Source organism: Prinia subflava, chromosome 2, assembly GCF_021018805.1.
Source record: "Prinia subflava isolate CZ2003 ecotype Zambia chromosome 2, Cam_Psub_1.2, whole genome shotgun sequence".
NCBI lineage: Eukaryota > Metazoa > Chordata > Aves > Passeriformes > Cisticolidae > Prinia > Prinia subflava.
This window is the reverse complement of record NC_086248.1, coordinates 34,670,921-34,688,775: the sequence shown is the minus strand read 5'-3', so window position 1 is coordinate 34,688,775 and position 17,855 is coordinate 34,670,921. Positions and strand designations below refer to the sequence as shown.

Below are 17,855 nucleotides of genomic sequence, written 5' to 3'. Positions count from 1 at the left end.
GAGCTTTCTCCAGAATTATGTCAACCCTCCACTTAACGCCTATCTTCCTACCTCCTGCAAGTGCCCCTATTCTCCACACTTTGTATACAGCCTGGGACTTTTGGAGATCATCGGGTAACATATTAAAGCCATTCTAATCTGCAGCTTCACGCATAACACCTCAATCACAGCTCGTGATTCCAACCATCAGGCTTCATAATCTTTGTAGCACATTAGCCAAAAAAAAAAAAAAAAGAGAGAGAGAGAGAGAGAAAATCCATTTTTATTCTCTCTTATCCACAACATGTGCAAATATTACCTCATCCATTCTTGAGCTGGCTCCAGAGATTAACTCCAAGTTGATATGATGGATGTCTAATTTAAAAAATAGTCTGTTTCCTGGCAGTTGATTTTGTTGTCAGTTTTGTTTTAAACTTCAACTTCGGGTGTGACATTGCTACCAGAATTTCATATTTTTAAATACCATTTCACTTTCAAAGGCTGAAGCCAAGGATGATGTCATGTGTGCTAGTAGCTTAGCACATATCTGCAGTGGGAGCTCAAAGATTAAAAAGAAAATTTTTCTTCCAAAAACAAGAGCAGGACATATAGGAAAAAGACTTTTGTAGGAAAGCAACATGACACTATTTAACCTTCTGATTAGGTAAAGCATTACATGAGTCTTTTAATTGAGGGAACATCACTTAAGCAGTTTACTAGGCAGGAAGTGGCTGCTGATGCCTGTGGAAAGCAGGCTGCATGAGGTTTGACGCAGCATCCTTTGAAGTGAATGGAAAGAGTTTTACTGAGCTCAGTGGAGGTACTCTGCATTTGTACTAACGCAATTCCAAGTACAATTTGACCCATGGGGATGATGGGCACTGGCTAAATGAAAAAATAGCATGAATCCTTTGTTTATGTTACAGAAAAGTTCTTATTGTATGCAATATTACTAAGAAATAAAATATCCTTTGCAGTGAAACAGTTTGTTCTTCCTAATCCAGTATTATTGTTACGCATGTGTTAAATCATAGGATACACATGGTTGTAAAAGCTGATTTATTAACTAACTAGAAGTCAGAGGCATCCACCCAAGCGCCACCCAGCATCTGCTGGGACTAATGTCCCTCAAAAACATCCCATATGTCAAGGAGGGTATAGGTTCAGAAAAACACTAATCTCAGCTTGTCAAAAGGAGCAAAAGAAAAACAGGTTTAGCTTTATAGACTTCAGTATTTTGTTTGTTTTCATTAAACACTCTTACTGATTTTAAACATCTGTATTTGTTAACTTGTCTAGTTCTTTCAAACTTAAGAGTACAAACAATGCCATATGTGCTCACTGCTGGCATTTCTGTTCCCGGCCCTAACATTTGCCTCTAGAGACGGGCTTATCTCTGACAACTCAGTAAACATGGCTCGTGATGAAATCTGAACTATGCAAGGTAGTTTGCTGCCTAGAGAAGGCAGGAGGGACACGTGGAAGTCTCTCTCTTAAAACCTAGGCACCCCCTGTGGCAGCATTGGCGGGGCTGAAGCAGGGCTGACAGACGGGGGACCGCGTGTGGCCGGCTCTGTTGCCGCTGGTCGTTAACTTTCGCATCGCTCGAGTTTGCTGCTCGGAGCCCGCACAAGCCGGCTGGGGGAAAGGTAAACTCCAGTGACTTGCACATCCTGCTGCTCTATTAGCAAAAAAGCTAGTTTAAAATGAAGCCAGTAGCTCCCCACAGCAAGTTTGCTGACCTCAAGTCACAGCTGGTCAAGAAGTGGTTCGGCTTCGATATATTAGTACTGCCACAGAAAAGAAATAGAGTGCACTTCTGAGCTCTTTATCCTAGCAGAAGAGGTCTCACAAGCTGGAAGGATCAAGCCAAACACATCTAAGTGCTGGATTAGATAGGTTTTCATCAATAGACGTAATCATTATTACTGACCAGAACCAGTTACTAGGGAAAGCAATGTCTTTATGGCTGCTTTCCTAGAGGGCAAGTCATAGTCACACAAGTTACCCGTCTCAGCACCACAGTACTTCCAAAGGACAGAAGACCAGACCTATCTATTCTGGGAACCCACCAAGCTGTAGATACAAAACTCACACTCCCTGGAAGTGTAGGGAAATGACAGTCATGCTTCTTCTTTCTCTATGGGATCAACAGAAAAAACAAATCCCTTAAATTCTGCTCTTTTTTGGCAATTTGAACAGCCTGCTCAGAAAAAAAGATTCATTTAAGGCATTTCCCATAGACTGCCTTCATTCTGGATATTTAGGCCACTTTTTGCAATCATTAATCTAATTTCAGGCTCTTTTCCAAAATATTTTGATTTAAATATCTTTTCTCTTGTGATCAGCTTGTCATACCTAATTTCAATTTCTAATGTATGCCCACATGGTAGGCATGTAATCTGTATTTCATACTGTCTTTGCAAAACTGTGTCCATGTTATAGAGACACAAGCCCATGTTCACCTCTTCTGCTTCATTCTCCATGATCCAGGGAACCCCTAACTCCTTGAGACAGGGGTGCACCTATGCAAGAGAGCATGTTTATGCACATATGTATGTTCATGGACACACACTCACTCTTTAAAGACATGCAGCAACTCTGCCTGCCTCTCTCCAGCAGATGACATTGGAAATACTGAGCCTGTATAAAGGTTGGGGAAGCAGGGGCAGAGAGAGGAGGTGGTAGGCATGTGTATACATACGTTTCTTCAAAGGAAAAGAGGAGCAGTTAGTGGAATATAACAGGAGTTTTAAATGGAAAGCAAGAGAGGAAAAATAAAGACATAGACAAGCTTACTTCTCAAAGGCAGAGGACACAGACAAAGTAGGTTTGTGAATATGGAACTGACAGCTGCTGTTCACGTGCAAGTGTTTATATATGTTGGAGTAAGGGAGAATCATGCTACAAATACAGAAAAACCTCTCCCAATCATCTCTGGATACATCCCATGTGAATCTAACAGCAGCTGGATGAGGTAACTAACAGAAGATGAGGTCAGGCAAGAGATATGATACAGTCTTGGTTAGGTGGACACTTCTCAAAGACAGGAATCCAGTGTTAGGCGAGCTGCTTTACAGTCCTTCAGAAGTCAGGTAAACAATCTGTCAGAGACACTGAACATCATCACTACTCCTAGAGACCTTCTGAAGCCTCGTTCAACATTTCACTAACAAAAATGTATGAAATTGTCTGTTCTACCCTTGTGCATCACTACAGGAGGCACCAGCAAAGAGAGCTGATCAGAGAATGCATAGTTTCACGTATGTGTAGTCGATATCTTTTCCTTGTTCCTCTTTTTCCTGCAGCATTCCTTTCACTTCATTCTTCATTTCCCCCCATGACAGTTAACTTTTGGCACATCAGTAAGAATGTATATGTTAATCTGATTGGACTCAAAGTCCCCTAAAGACGAAAAACAGCACCTGATGAGATTATCAAAAGTTTCTAGGCAATGAAATATCTCAAGAAACCTGTCTTTACTCTCCTGAGTGTGGGCTGTGGCTTGGTGTCTGGGAATGCTACTGCAAATAAAATATGCAGGGATTCTAATTCATATCACTTTTCTGAATTCACACCTCTTTCCAAACCCAGCTATTGGGTGGGTTTTATCGTTCATTACATTTTGAATGCAACACTGTGAAGATCAAATAAGCAGCCAGTCATCAATTAACTTTCCAGAGCAAATACTTCAATATTCACAACACATATGCATTGCAGGCATAAAAGGGGGGTGGTGAGGGGTGATGGTGTGGGGGGTGTTGGGGGTGTGTGCACATGTAGAAGGAACCAGGGAATGGGCTGCTCAGTTAACACCTAAGTTTCCAAACATGTGGATTATACATGCTTCTTTTCCCCACATCTTCCACTCCAAATGCAGGCAGATAACACGTGCTCACCTTTGATATAAAATTGGGTCTGGCCCTTGCTGTGAATGTAATCTTCTTTTGCTCAGTGTCTCTCTTAAATGCTCTTCTGTAAACGGTCTGAGGGGGCCACCAGGTAAGGGAATTTTGGCCCACAATGTTTTAAACCTCATAACACATTAGAGCCAGAAGCAGCAATAGCTTCTCATTGTAAATTGTGCCTGTTATGGTAATTTATCAGGATCAAACAGTTACTGGCAGCCCTTTCCATAATATCCAGTTTCAGTGTCTATATCAGCATCGAGCAAAATCAAACATGGCTTGCGAACAGAGGTTTAGTGATAAATAAATCACTCAGGGAGCTTTAAAGAAACAAGGCTTCACACACACCAATGTTATGGTACTTGTCTTTATTTCTCTTCCAGCTTTCCTTTCTTTTCTTTTCTTTTCTTTTCTTTTCTTTTTTTTTTTTTTAATTTGATTCACAGTGTTCAGATGACATGTGGTTTGCCTTATTCAGCCATTTGGAGTACAGGTGCATGACTGTGTTTTTGATGGAGTGTTGCTATTCTGGAGTGCTCCATCCAAAACACAATCCCACACATGTAATCCAAACTGCAGAAGATGAGTCAACCATCTTCCCTTTTCCATGATAATTAGACTTTTTTTTTCATTCAAAGTTACATAGTTATTAGTTGCAGATGCTATGCTTGAACAATATTGTTGAATCTTAAAAGGCTTTCACACCATGCTATTTTATCCCTCAGAGTGGAGGAAATGAACAAAGTCCAAGCTTACCCAACTTAAATTAAATCACTTCAAATATTATTACTCTGTGAGACAATTGTGACACCTAAATACCATTAGTAAACATGCAAAAATCCTAGCCTAACATTCAATTAAATATATAGAGTAGCTTGCCAAGGAAGGTTTGTCATAATTAAGGGATTCAGGGAACAGCCGTTTCCAGTCTTACTAATCCAGGCAGGCCACACATCTAAGTGTCTTTTCTTTGAAAACATTTCAGTTTCTTATCACATTAGGAAAATGACCATTCCCAGAAGCCTGAAATAATAAAGAAACCTCAGTAGGTTTTAAATCCTTAAGCCAGGTATTATTTTCCAGATAAATGCTTGCAAAAGGCTATTTTCACAGGTCTTAATATACACTGTCTGAACCTTGGGACTGTCGATGTTTATTTCTGGTACCTTAGGAGCTAATAGGTGATTAGTGGGGTAGATATGGAGAGAAAGAGAAGACACAGGAGAACAGGTGTCACAGCCCTTTGAGGCTGAGCTTTAAGGACTATTTTAGTCCCGCGACAAGCCGATCTCTTGGTGGCATTTTTGGTACTAAGTGGGTGGTAGACAGACACCACAGGTTCCACTGCTGGAAATCCCTAAGTAATGACAGGTCATATCCCTAAAGCACCGTTTATAGGGGAAAAAAAATAAATCTGGCTGTCCACATTTGAATTCCAGAGCAGTGAGGTTTTCTATTCCATGGTACCTATCTGGCTGGGTCTTGTTTCATGTACACATAACATCAGTTTATGTTATCTTTTTGTCCAGATAAGGAAAAATTAAACCAAAAAGCAGGAGACACATGCTGACTCCAGAAAGGTTGCTTCACCTCATGCAGAATGAAATTTCTTTATGCCAGCATAAGGCAACAAAGGTGTAGTGCTAGAAATGTCCTCAAGGTGAGGGACCTGCACCTACTTGAAATGTCCCTGAGCAGAGCTGGGGATGTGACCTCAGAGAAGGAGACCTCAAATTTTCCTGATTTCCTCATCCCCCATTTCTGTAGCAACAGCATCTGTACAAACAGCATGGGACTGAGCCCTCTGCCTCCACAAGTGAGAAGATGATGAGTGAGACATGTTAAACTGACAAAACATGTAAAATTGCTTCTCACAGAGAACAAACTTGTGATAGTCACCCTGTCCACTCCATCAATATCGGTTAACACATTCCAGGGCTTTTGTTATTACATGTGAATCTGGTTTTGAGGGGGTTTATTTCTTCACTGGTCAAAGACAAAAAGGGGTATCCATGTCCACTTATCTTTTTTCCATTCATCACAGGAAAAAGTCTTCCTATACATTCACCTGGGCAGTCCACAGGTCATCTAGTGGAGCATAACTTGCAACTATTCCTGGCAAGAATCTGATTTTTCCCCTCAAGCTTTTAAGATCTGATGCTCAATTCCCTGTGCACATATGTAAGACTGAGCCTCACAGAGAAATTTCAAAGAAAATTAAAAACTGAAGCAGATGATTTTCTGATGAAATTACAATGAGAAAAAACTTGAGGAGAAAGGTAATAGGGATAAATTTCACACTCCAGCTCTCCTGCCCAAATGTACACCATAACTACCTTTAGCCTGATGAAAAATACCACTTACAAGTCACCTAGTTCACAGGCATACACACATGAACACCCTCAGCCTGGCAGAGGGGACTGAACCTCTGGAACAGTGCAAACTGGTGTTGGATTAGCATTAGTTATCACACCTGTATGCATCTCCTGTTCCACACCACGTCTGTCCCATGAGAGACAGACCTGGAGTGCCACAGTTGCACACAGGGAAAGTGCAGTTTGTAAGGATTTTTCTCATATGCCTCCATTATCAGGAGCAAGCACCACATTCCTCAGCTGCAGGGCTAGTTTGAGGCACACTTAGCAGTGGGCTTCAAACAGGTAACATTCCCAGCTTTTGACATAGACAAAGCTCGACATTGTGGATGCACAGCAACTCCAAGAACGTTTTCACTGATTTTCCTGAGGAAATGCACAAATCTCCCTTTTGATCTCTTCCAACCAAAAATAAGCATCCTACACTGAATGAAAGGAAGCACAATCCTTGGCTGTGTGGTTGTTTCAGGTTAACACCCCTCCAATAACAAATCATTTTTAAACCAAGCCCCCAAAGATCTGAACCCTCCCAGCTGCACTAAACACAACAGTTGGATTCTTTTTCTGGACAGTAAGATAAAAAGTGGTGTTATGACTAGAAGTATTTTAGGGAAGAAATCTCCTGTGTCCATCTCTAAGCTACCTAACTTTCTGAGGAAAATGCTGAAAATCGCAGATCTGTCCCTTAAGATCTTATACCGTTTCTGTACCAACAAATGTAATTGCACTTGCCACACTGTACTTTTTCAGATACTTTTCTGAAGAGAAATTATGTTCCCCTAAATCAGCTTTTTAATATAAACATACACGCATGTGCTGTTAATTGTAGTTTTAAAATAAAAAAAAAAAAAATTAAAAAAAAAAACAAAAACAAACAAACAAACAAAAAAAAAAAGTGGAGCATACAGAAAACTCTTCAAACTGCATTTGGAGAGTGACCTAAGATGTGGGAAAGTTGTCTATTGCTTATGTTATTTTTTCACCCACTTTTGAGTGCTTTGAGGCTACATTTCCCTTGAGTTATGACAGATATTGCCACCCACCTTAGTTCTTCCTGCCTCTGCCCTAACAGAACCTCTTTGTTGTTTTATCTAATCAGATTCAGAGGCCCTGCTAGAGTTGGCTCTTTCAGACTGTTCAAAGCGGTTATATTTCTTATTTCCCAGGCTTCAGAAGAACTAAAAATAACCAAGTGAAAATCTGAAATGCAAAGCTAACATTCCTGCCAGTGTTAAGCAGATATGTTGTCAGGATCAACAAAAGATGTTACAGACCTGAAAAATTTTAAGAAATCAGAATTCCTGATTTTTCTCTGCAGAATTTTCTGAGTTTGATCTTTCCTAATCCACCAAAAAAAATTATAAAAATATTTACCTTAAGTTTTTCTGAACAGATCATATGCAGTGTGTTTTCACACAAAGAGAAAAACTTATTACAAAACTTTCTATATGTAAAGGAGGATATTCAAGGCAGATGAGAGTTTGCTGTTCAACTGATTTCAGGTGGAAGTGGCCCAAGTTGTTTCTCCAGTCCCACAGAGTAGGAATTGTAAGCATGTTGCCTGATGCCAAGAACTGAGAATTTTCACTGGCAAAGAAGGATCTTCAGTAGGCACAGGGCAGCATCATTAGAGTAAATCAAGAGTGCTACAGTTAGTCAAACCAGCCATGTTTGTATCCATCTTTGCATAATGATTTTCCCAGGATTTCTCAAAAGCAATAGAAAGGATCTTGCTCCACTAGCTGGATTACACACAGTGGAGCAATGTTTCCCAACAAATTTATAGATAATCAGGAGATGAAAGAAAAAGCAGTGTTAAATGTTGGCAAAGGCACTTTAATCTGAGAGAGTGATAAGCACCTTTAATTACTGACTGCAAACAATCACCCTCTTGAAAGAATTTTTAATTGCTTACAGTTGTTGGCGATAGGAGAGTTTCCTCTATGATCCTGAAGGATTTATTCCTGCAGCCAGTAATTACAGCAACTTTGCATTCTTCCAGGGAAACAGAAAACTTGGCAGTACAGGGCACAACATTAAGGCAATTAAACATTTATACAAATAAGCAAGAGGGAGGATCCATTTTCAAAAAGCATGGGAAACACTGCGTGTCGGCTAACTTTCAGAAAATGGGAAATGGCCAGCAACAGCTCAGCTTCCTAACTCCAAACTTTGCAGCTCCCTTCAAGGGATGCAAGAAGAAATAAAATTTGTGACCAGTCTGAGTCTCTGGAATAATATGAAACCTGACACAGAATTTAGTTCTCAGCCCATGGAGAAAATGATGGAAAAAACTCATACGGTGAGATGCTGAGTTCATGCTACTGTAACTGAATCAAACAAAAATCCTGCCCTTGGGATCTGAGGACTTTTTATCAGTGACAGAACAAAATGAGACCTGCAGTGAACCAAAAGTGAAAGTATTAAAAGTGCTCTTTTAAACTACAGTTATGTGAACTATTATAGCTAATCCTAATTTGACTACCATTTTCTCCCGCGTGGAATACAGTTCCATGCAATTCTTTTTGTTTACTGTGCAATTTCTAGTTATGGAAGGCTTTTCTCTTTTCTGATGTTCATACTGGAAAGGGCTTTTATCGTATCATCACCTAAGGACATTTCATCATGGTGAGCATACACAGAGAATGCAATTTTGACTTCTTAGTCCACCACTGTTTGTTTGCTTTTGATTCAGTAGGAAACCATTAACCCTTAAAAAAACATAACCAAGAATATGGTGAAATATTTATTGTCATAATCTCGTATTTCACATATTTGCAAGTTCAGTACTGAAATACTATCTGATGCAATGCTTCAGCCAAAGTGAATGTGGTAGAGGTTTTTGGTTTTTATTTTACATCTTTTTCCCTATTAACTTTCATGGATGATACTGAAATTAGACAACAGAATAAAAGTGTGGATAGTTTATTCCTTTTAATTTTGCCATTAATCTTTGGAAATTACTATAATAATCCATGAAGACTCATATTTTTGCTGTTTAGCAAGAAAAACATACATATTATGTGTACACATGCCACAAATTTAAATGAGAAGCCAATGACTATAGCAGCAAAATCTGGTTTCATAGAAGTCAACAAAGGCTTCCCACCCATGTCAGCAGAGCCTGAAATTTACCTTATAATTTGGGGCTCTGTCCAGCAGGATCTATTTTAGATTTTGCATCCATCCTTCTGCTTTATTAGCACTGCTGCCCAAATTGCCATGTTCCTGGCTGAAATTCATGGCTAGCCCTGCTCTCTCATTTTTTAAGTTCTGCTGTTAAGAGCTCTTGAGAAAACTGCTTGTTTTCCTTCTAATGCCAACCAGTTGCTGGCATTAGAAGGAAATGAAAATCTTTTAAGTGGCTATTGTGCATATTATTTGAATGCACTGGATGACATTTCAACACCAGGCAATGTCTCCTCTCCACCACAGTCATCAAGAGTGGTTTAGGGTTTTTTCTTTTCCATATGGGCACTGAGGTTTCCAACAGCATTGATCCCTCTGCACATTTTTCTATACTTTGTACAAGGCTCTTTGAACATATTTCTGCAAACAGAAAAGCTGCAATGTGCAACAGTTTTTTAGCAGCTTGAAGGACTGAGCCCTTGATGTGATTATTTGATCATATATGAAGTAACTTCATGATCAATGAATGATGTCACAGCTATCACTTTGAAGTTAATAGTAAAATTTGCATTGGCTTCAATCTGAGCAGGATCAAGGCATGAAGCATGACTGGCATTCTTTTAATTAATTTCCATATTTCTTTTTAAATTCTCATGCCTCACTCCATGCTTCTTCATGCAGTAAGAGAAAAGAGTAAATGTTGGAAATCGATGTTTGCACCATCTGTAGGCTGTCGTGTGTAACAAATTGTTCTAGTATATTAGTTTATGTGGGCATTCTGTCCTTGATCAGCTCCCACATTTCTCACAGACAGCAGCAGAAGCTGCACATAAAGACAAAAAACCCCCACTTTGTAAATGGAAATATAATACTCCATCTGCAGACAATAGGCCTACTTGAAAGAAGTGCTGCAGCACCTTTAGCAAAGTAATTCCTACAGACTTGTGTGGAGAGCCCATATTTCTTTGCTTCTTTGAATTTAAACTATAATTTATACTAGCATTAAAAAATCTGGGATACATAAAGGCCATATTGGACACGCTGTCTTTATCTCTCAAGCTAACAGGAAATGAGAGGCAGTAGTAGGACTTCAGCTGGTTTCTCACTTGCAATGATTATCCAACACTCATCAAAGAAAACGTCCTTTCAAAATCTTTTCACTCCAGGTCTGCTGAACAGAGAATCAAAATGTGTGTGCGTGTGTGAACAATGTCCATTTGTATTCTTAAGTGAACTTATTTTATTTTGCCATTTACTAAATGCTGGCATAAAAATTCCTGAGCAACGTGACTCTCACAACAAACACAACTGACAGACCCTTGCTGGAGAGCACAGGCAAGCACAGACTGCAATTGTTCCGTGGATATTTGAGAGGCAGTGGTCAGGGAAACGGGTCATTAATTTCCCTGCGCGTTTTAAACATTTCCAGAGATGTGCTAAAATGTATTAAAAGCACAACGGCCGACCTCTAAGGCTGAAGCATTAGGAACACTTTAGAAAGGGGATTTCTGTGAAAAAGCGAGACGGGATGCTTTGAGTTTGACCCTTGCATTAGGGAATGCAACGCATTTTTAACTCTTTCGTCGTTGCTTTTCCTGCAGGTCAGTTGTACGACTCTCGGGAGGGCTGCTTGCTGTCGGGGCGGAAGGCGCTCGGCCCACATTGTGACTGCGGCCCGCTAAGGGCCCTCGCTCCCGCCCAGCCCGGCTCCGAGAGCGCGCACACGGAACCCCCTCAGCGCCGCCCGGCCCTGCCGGCCCACGGACCCCGCCAGGGGGCGCCGCTCCGCCCGCCCGGCCCCTCCGCACCGCCGCCCGCCGATGGCGCCCGGGCCGCTGCCCGTCCCCTGGCGGCCCGCGCGTCCCGCAGCGGGCACGGCGGGCACGACGGGCACGGCGGGCACGGCGCCCGGGCCCGTCCCCTCCCGTCCCGCCTGGCCGCCGGGGCCCGCTCCCGCCGTGACGTGTGTCCCGCGGCGGGGCGGGCAGAGCGGAGGGAAGCTGGTGGATTCGGCGGAATCACGTGGCGCGGTCCCTGCTGGCGGGCGGGACGGTGGCCGGGAGGGTTTCCCGGGCAACCGCGCCGCCGGCGAGCGGGGCGGCCGGGCTGAGCGGGGCCCGGCGCGGTGCAGGTGCGCGCCCGGGGCAGCGCTGGCTCCGAGCCGCGTCCTCTTCCCTTCCCCGCTGCTCCCCGGGGCGCCCGGCGGGCCCTGGAGCCGAGCCCCGCCCGCCCGAGCCCCCGCGCTGCCGTGCGCCCGCCGTGCGTGTGCTCCAGGGAGAGCCGGAGGAGGATCGGGTCACGGCTGGGATGAGACAGAGGTTAGGTGAAATGTGTTAGGCTGTTTAAGCTTTCCTCCATGCCGGTGGTTTAGCCGTGTCTCCTCAAAACTTCCGCTTTTTTACGCTGTGTTGTAGCACATACCCCGGCAAGTGCCGCCTTTGTTTTGTGCAGTCATTTGTGAGCCGCCAGGTCTGAAGATACGGTCTGAAAAGTGTATTTGTTAAGGTTAATGTTTGCCTATGATGTTCTGTTACCGAAATTGTAAGCATGTTTGTTCTCCTTTAAGTTACATATTGTTAGTTTTTATAAAAGATGTAATTAAAAAGTGAACAGAAGAAAGCCGTCATTCTAATGTAGGAAGAAGTATGGATAATGTCAGAAGAATCACTTTATTTTTCTGGCAAGGCTAGAATTAAATATTCTCCCCTTGCTAGGGTAGCTGTCACAGTTAGTAAGTTGCTGAAGCATCCTGCGTTTAACATCAAGTGTTCTTTGATGTGAAAGTATAAAAGGATACTGGATTATGTGTGCCCTGAGAGGTAACATTCTTAATCTCCTTACCATGTTTCAGAGATACTGTCCAAATGCTTACATAAGGATATCGTGCTCAATTCAACGCCTGGGCAGTCTGCTGTATAACTTTTCTCTTTTTTTTAACTGCCAAAGCCGAAGTGTCGGGTGGTCTATGGATGGATAAGGAGTGAAAGCAGGAAACAGTTGTCACAACTCGCCTGTCAAAATCAATTTACTAGGTAAGTAACAGCCCTGTGTACTGAGCGGGCTCCATACCAGAAGAAGTTTTATTTAATGGTGAAAGTACTTTTGCAAATGTTTAGCCCTTTTATGTTTACATCACACTTCTCAGCCTGGAAGATGCTGGGGCAGTTTAATGCTGCCATAGAAGGCAGCCATATGTGTTGAGCAGTGTGATACACAAAAGCTTTGCAACCTTTTGGTTGTGGGGCATATTTTATACCCGAGAAGTTGATGCAGACTTGGGGGGAGGAGAGGGGGGCAAGTGTCATTGGCTTTTTCTGTCAGGGCAGATCAAACCAAATGCTATTCCCTAACCTTAAAAAGATTTGCATGTATTTATTGTTTATTAAATCCAAAACACAGCAGAGATGATGAAACAAAACAAGGCCAGATGTCCCCAGTGTTGGAGAAGAAACATAGAAAGGAATTAAAAGCCCTTAAAATGGAAATATTACTGCAGTAGATTCTTGTTTGATTATTAAAAAAATGCTTAACTGTGGGTTGCTAAGAGAGCTAGTTTTTGAAGAAAAATGTAAAGTGAATCATATTTTATTTATCCTTCGAAGTTGAAATGCTGAAGCTGGTGTTTTGGAAATGAGTACTTTGCTCATAAGGAATTTGGGTGATCTAGGTACATTTGCACTGATTGTCTCGTTCAGTAAATAGTTTCGTAAGGGATGGGAGAATGGTGTTTGTCATCTGAAGTTTTGGATTGGGGTTTTTTTGCTTATAACTCTATTCAAGCAAATCATTAGGTTACATCAATTTTAGAATGCATTTAATTAACTTTAATTTAAATTTTAGTTTTTAGACTCAGTTGTTTGGAAGGTAAAAATCAAGCTGCAAATTATGGCTCATCGATTTTCAAAGGAAGAATTAGATGAGCAGTTTGAAGAGTTTCTGAAAGAGGTATGTTTGAGAGCAAGGTCACATCCCTATTATCTATTAAAAATGGGGGAAATTGAATATGGAAGAATATGAAGTGTAAGATTCAGCTGTGCTTTTATCACATTATTAACATAGCTGTCTTATGTATGGGTCTTTGCAAGATCTTAATTGCTAAGCTAAATTCATACTATTTTGCTAAATCAAGTTAACAGTTTTGTAATTAAATGATTTTTTTCATGCATGGTTGTATCTTCAGAAAGAACCCTTGGTTCTTGATTTTTGTTTCAGTTTTATTGTTAGTGCTACTCAGTACCATAAGCTTAAGTTGATGTATAATTGAAAATGAGGTAAAAACTCTGCCTGTATATAACCACAAGCTACATTAAAAATTTCTTTGTTTTTCTATGCAGTACTTACTGTCACTGAAATATTTTTAAAAATCCTTGTATAAAATGAAGCATGTTGTAGTGATTAGGAAATTTGAATTAGATTCCTTTAATTCCTCATGGTGCCTCATGGTTTTGAGTACTGACAAAATCATGCAAGTCTGTGTATTCTGACTTTAGCTAAGAATTATCTGACACGATCTAAATGCCCTGACTAGGTATGTGTTTTTCAATGCAAATAGACCTGTAATTTCAGAACTTGCCCTCTGGTCTGTTAGACACATGGTGTGGTAACCCTAAAACATAAATACTGCTACATAAGGCCTTTGCTAGATTTTAATCCTGTATATAAGCTTAACTAGTGATGGCAGAGAATATTTCTCAAGTCTCTTTTATATGTATTGTATGCTTGAATTTTTTTCAAAGTAAAGACTGGTACAATTTAATGAGTTGTGAAAAGTATTTTAATTTAATGATGTAACTAAGTTAGCACTCTTGAACGCAATGAAATTATTAATGTTTGTAAAATTAGAAAACTAGTCTTTGCATTTCCTTCAAAATTCTTTACTTACTGTTGTTAAAAAGGGAGTTGCTCTGGGGAAGAGAAAGTGTTTTATTCTTTTATTTCATATGCACATCTGTCAAAACTCTGCATGTGATTGCTTCGAGTATTTTATTCCTCATTTCACATGCTCTTCTTCCTCCTCAGCTACTGCCTACATTGAGAATGCTCATTTAAAAAAAAATCCAAATAACTATTGAATTATTCTGTGGCATTTGGAATGTCCCAGAGAATGTAACTTTAACAATTCATGCCTTCATTTTTTTTTAATAATTTCAATCCAAAACTGTTTTCAAACTGCTAATCCAGTTATTAAAAATGTGCATTGTGTTTTTTGCCAGCTAGATACAGACTCAAATAACAATGACATTATCTGCTCTGTTATTTTTACACATGCATCTTCTGCTATGTCCTTCTCCTTGCTTTTGTTTTTTATAAAGTGTTTGGCCTTTTAATATTAGAAAGATAAGAAACTGATGTGCTCCATTTCTTAAAACCTCTCTGTAGGTGATGTTTGTGTTGAGAGTGTCACAGCAGGTGGGAAATAGTAAAATCTGTTTCTCAGTAGTTTGAGGAAGACATAATATTGTTTAAGCAAGTCTTTCAAAGAGGAAATGGAGCAGGATTTTTCCCTTTTATTGAATGATTCATTCCTCTTAATGAATCTGTGTTTGGGGTGAGGCTGTGTATGTATGTTTGTGATTGAAACATACAAAGTTAAAAGAAAAACTGTATATAGAGCTGATGATGCAGGTCTAATATGAGGGTTAAACTAAGTCTTTTTGCATATACACTGAACTTTAAAAGCTATCTGTGGATTTTCTAGACTATTATCATTAAACAGAAGGAAACACAAATGTGTAATAGCGATGACTGCATGTAGGATAAATCCTTTCATGATTTCCTCTGCCTGGTTATGCTTATTCCCAACCACTTGCCAAGACAGCCTGTTGTCATCCATAATTCTTCCCATAATCCTTCCTCCTCCTCTGTCTGTGTTCCTGTGGTCCACCCACCCCTCACCATCAGTGTCTTGTTTTGGTGTGCTTCACCTCTTGCCAGTTGGATTTCCCTTAAGCATCATCTGTCATATTGGTTTAGCTCCAGGTTTTCAGTGTTTGCTGTGTTGGCTGTGATGTTCTCTTGGGACGTGCAACATGAGGAAGTCTTTCTAATACACAGTGCTTCACTTAATTGAATTAATTGCCTCTTTTTGATGACCCAAAGTAATGTTGTGAAAAAGCCATTGTCTGCTTCTAGTATTTCTAGTTGACCTTTGTTCTACTTGATATTCATGAGTACTTGAGAAGGAAGACTTTCAAAAGGAAAGGCTATACCATCTTTACTAGAATATCTGTAGAATAGTATCTGGAAGAGAAACACCACACATTAAGCCATGTTTGAGAAGCATTTTAAGTTTTTATTAAAAGATCAAATAGATGAACGTATTATTGTGTAATAAAAGCATATTTTGGAGTACTCTTATTTAATTGAAAAATACTGCATTCATTAATTATTTAGGACAGCTGATCATGAAAGTCTGAGTGTTTTAGATCAAATTCTGTATTACCTATCTTTTTTAAGTTCCTTCATATGCAAAGGAGGTGGTAAGCTGATGATGTGCCTTGTGGTTATTCTAGTTCTAAAAACTGTCTCTTCTGGCTTTATGTATGTTGAGATTAAACAACTGGCACTTTTTGCTGTCTGTGTTCCTGAAAGGTTGAGAGGTTGTCTTATGGATGAGGGGAAGGAAGAAATTGGTGCCACTTACTGGTGCTGAGAAGTCATAATGAGTCAAAAAAATTGATTGATGTTTGATTGATTGGCTTTTTTTTCAAAGGAAGGAAAAAAAATCTGGAAGTTTTGCTGTCAAGACAACTGGCATGTTAGGAAAAATGCACCAGTATTTTTGTGCCAGCATTTCTTTCCCAGCTGCTGCAGCTTTAGTGTCTGCACTTGACAAGATGGCTGGACATGGAAAGTTTCCAGAACTTGAGCACAATCTGTGGGAGTTGCAGGTCCTTTAGTTACAATCCACTAAGGAGTATAAGCATCACTGAAGTTCTGCTTGCAGAGCGGAGGATACTGTTGGTTGTAAAAGAAACAGCAAGTGATAACAGAGCTTGCATCAAGCACCTGTCAGTGCTTCCAGCTAGCAGGAGGCAGTCTGACCTTTGGGAACAATGGCACTAGTACTTGTGTTGTGACTACGGTCAGGAAATTGTTACTTATGGGATATTTGTTAGAAATCTAAAGCTGTTTTGTTCTATGTCACAGAGCCAACTTCGAGAAATTGCAATACATCCTGTTGTCTAACAGTTTCATAATTTATTAAAATAGTGTTTTAATAAAGTGCAAGGCTCAGGGCACCTCTTTCTTTCTGAGATGTATGACAGGCATTTAGTTTTCTCTAGGGAAACTGAAAGCTCTAAAGATGTTCCTGATCAGAAATACTAATAAGAATATTTTATTACAACTTTTTTTCTTAAACTATAGTTTTATATAATTGGCATTTGATTTTTGAATGTTCTTGCTAAGCCTGGAGAAGTTGAAGTTTTAGTGATACAGTAAAAGTAGGCTTTTATGGCAGTGTTTTTAATATAATAGGAGGCAATGGACTGCAGAGCCTTGTTTTAATAAAACAAACTCTTGTGTTTTGCATATTAAGTATCCACAATCCTGTTGCCTCTAATACTGGGTTTATATTATCACGTTTTCTTATTTGTGACTATTACAAAAGTGAAGCTTTTGAATTTTCCCATGTGATTCATTTTGTACGTGAATTCTTTGTTTCTTACCATTTATGGCTTTTGCTAACTCTGCATCATGTTCTTTAAGACACTTTAGGACAGTTGGTTTTAACAGTTGTAGCTAAAAATTTAGCTAAAAACTATTCCATTCCCCTTAACCCTAGTTTGCTGCATAAAAAGTATGTAGAACATAAGGTTGCAGTGCACTGGTTTAGTGAATATTTCCTTGTTTAATGTGTGGATAGCTGATTGTGGCTCTGAGCCTGCTGCAGGCCAGTAAGAGCTTTATTAAAGGAAAGAGCAGAGGATAGTTGTCTTTTCCTTCCTGTTACTTTTCAGTAACTTAAATTCATATGGTGTCCATACTCATAGATTTTTTCCATTGATTTAAGCCATCAAAAATCAGCATGGATGAGTAACACATATGAAAGTTTAATACACAATTGGGTGGGAGTGACTCTGGCATTTCTATTATATTCCATGAATACAAAGTATAAAATCAATTTCTGAAGTCTGATTTGCAGCTAGAATGTTGCTGGTGCACATTTATTTTTAGAATATTAATAAGAATGTTCATGTACAAAGCAAGGACAAGGCAAAATTGTTTCTGCTCTACTTCATTATTTTCTGGGATGTAGTTAGAGTTTTGGTTCTTACATGTCTTAACTAATTGAAAAAGAGCTGATTATGCTGTTGATTTGAACATACATTCTCTGAAACAGTCAGCTTTTAATATATCCAAATTCTGGCAGAGGGATTATTAAAATACGCAGTATTATGCCACATGAATATAGTTATTGTTTCTTAATCAGTTTTGTAATGCATATACAGAAAAGACAAAC

The 17,855-nt window shown here is 39.9% G+C and overlaps 1 protein-coding gene across 3 annotated transcripts in view; it reads left to right on the top strand.

Annotated features, from left to right (window-relative positions):
• Positions 1 to 11,311: 11,311 nt before the first annotated feature.
• The window catches only part of CEP162 (centrosomal protein 162), a 42,798-nt gene continuing 36,254 nt past the window's right edge, over positions 11,312 to 17,855 (top strand). Inside the window, exons 1-3 of one of the 3 annotated variants that reach the window (XM_063389574.1) lie at positions 11,312 to 11,709; positions 12,338 to 12,423; positions 13,232 to 13,336. In XM_063389574.1, coding sequence (XP_063245644.1) covers positions 13,277 to 13,336 — 60 coding nt within the window. In that variant the 5' untranslated portion in view covers positions 11,312 to 11,709; positions 12,338 to 12,423; positions 13,232 to 13,276. Of the gene's footprint in view, positions 11,710 to 12,242; positions 12,424 to 13,231; positions 13,337 to 17,855 lie in introns of all 3 variants that reach the window. The other 2 variants (XM_063389573.1, XM_063389575.1) reach the window with 2 other exon arrangements.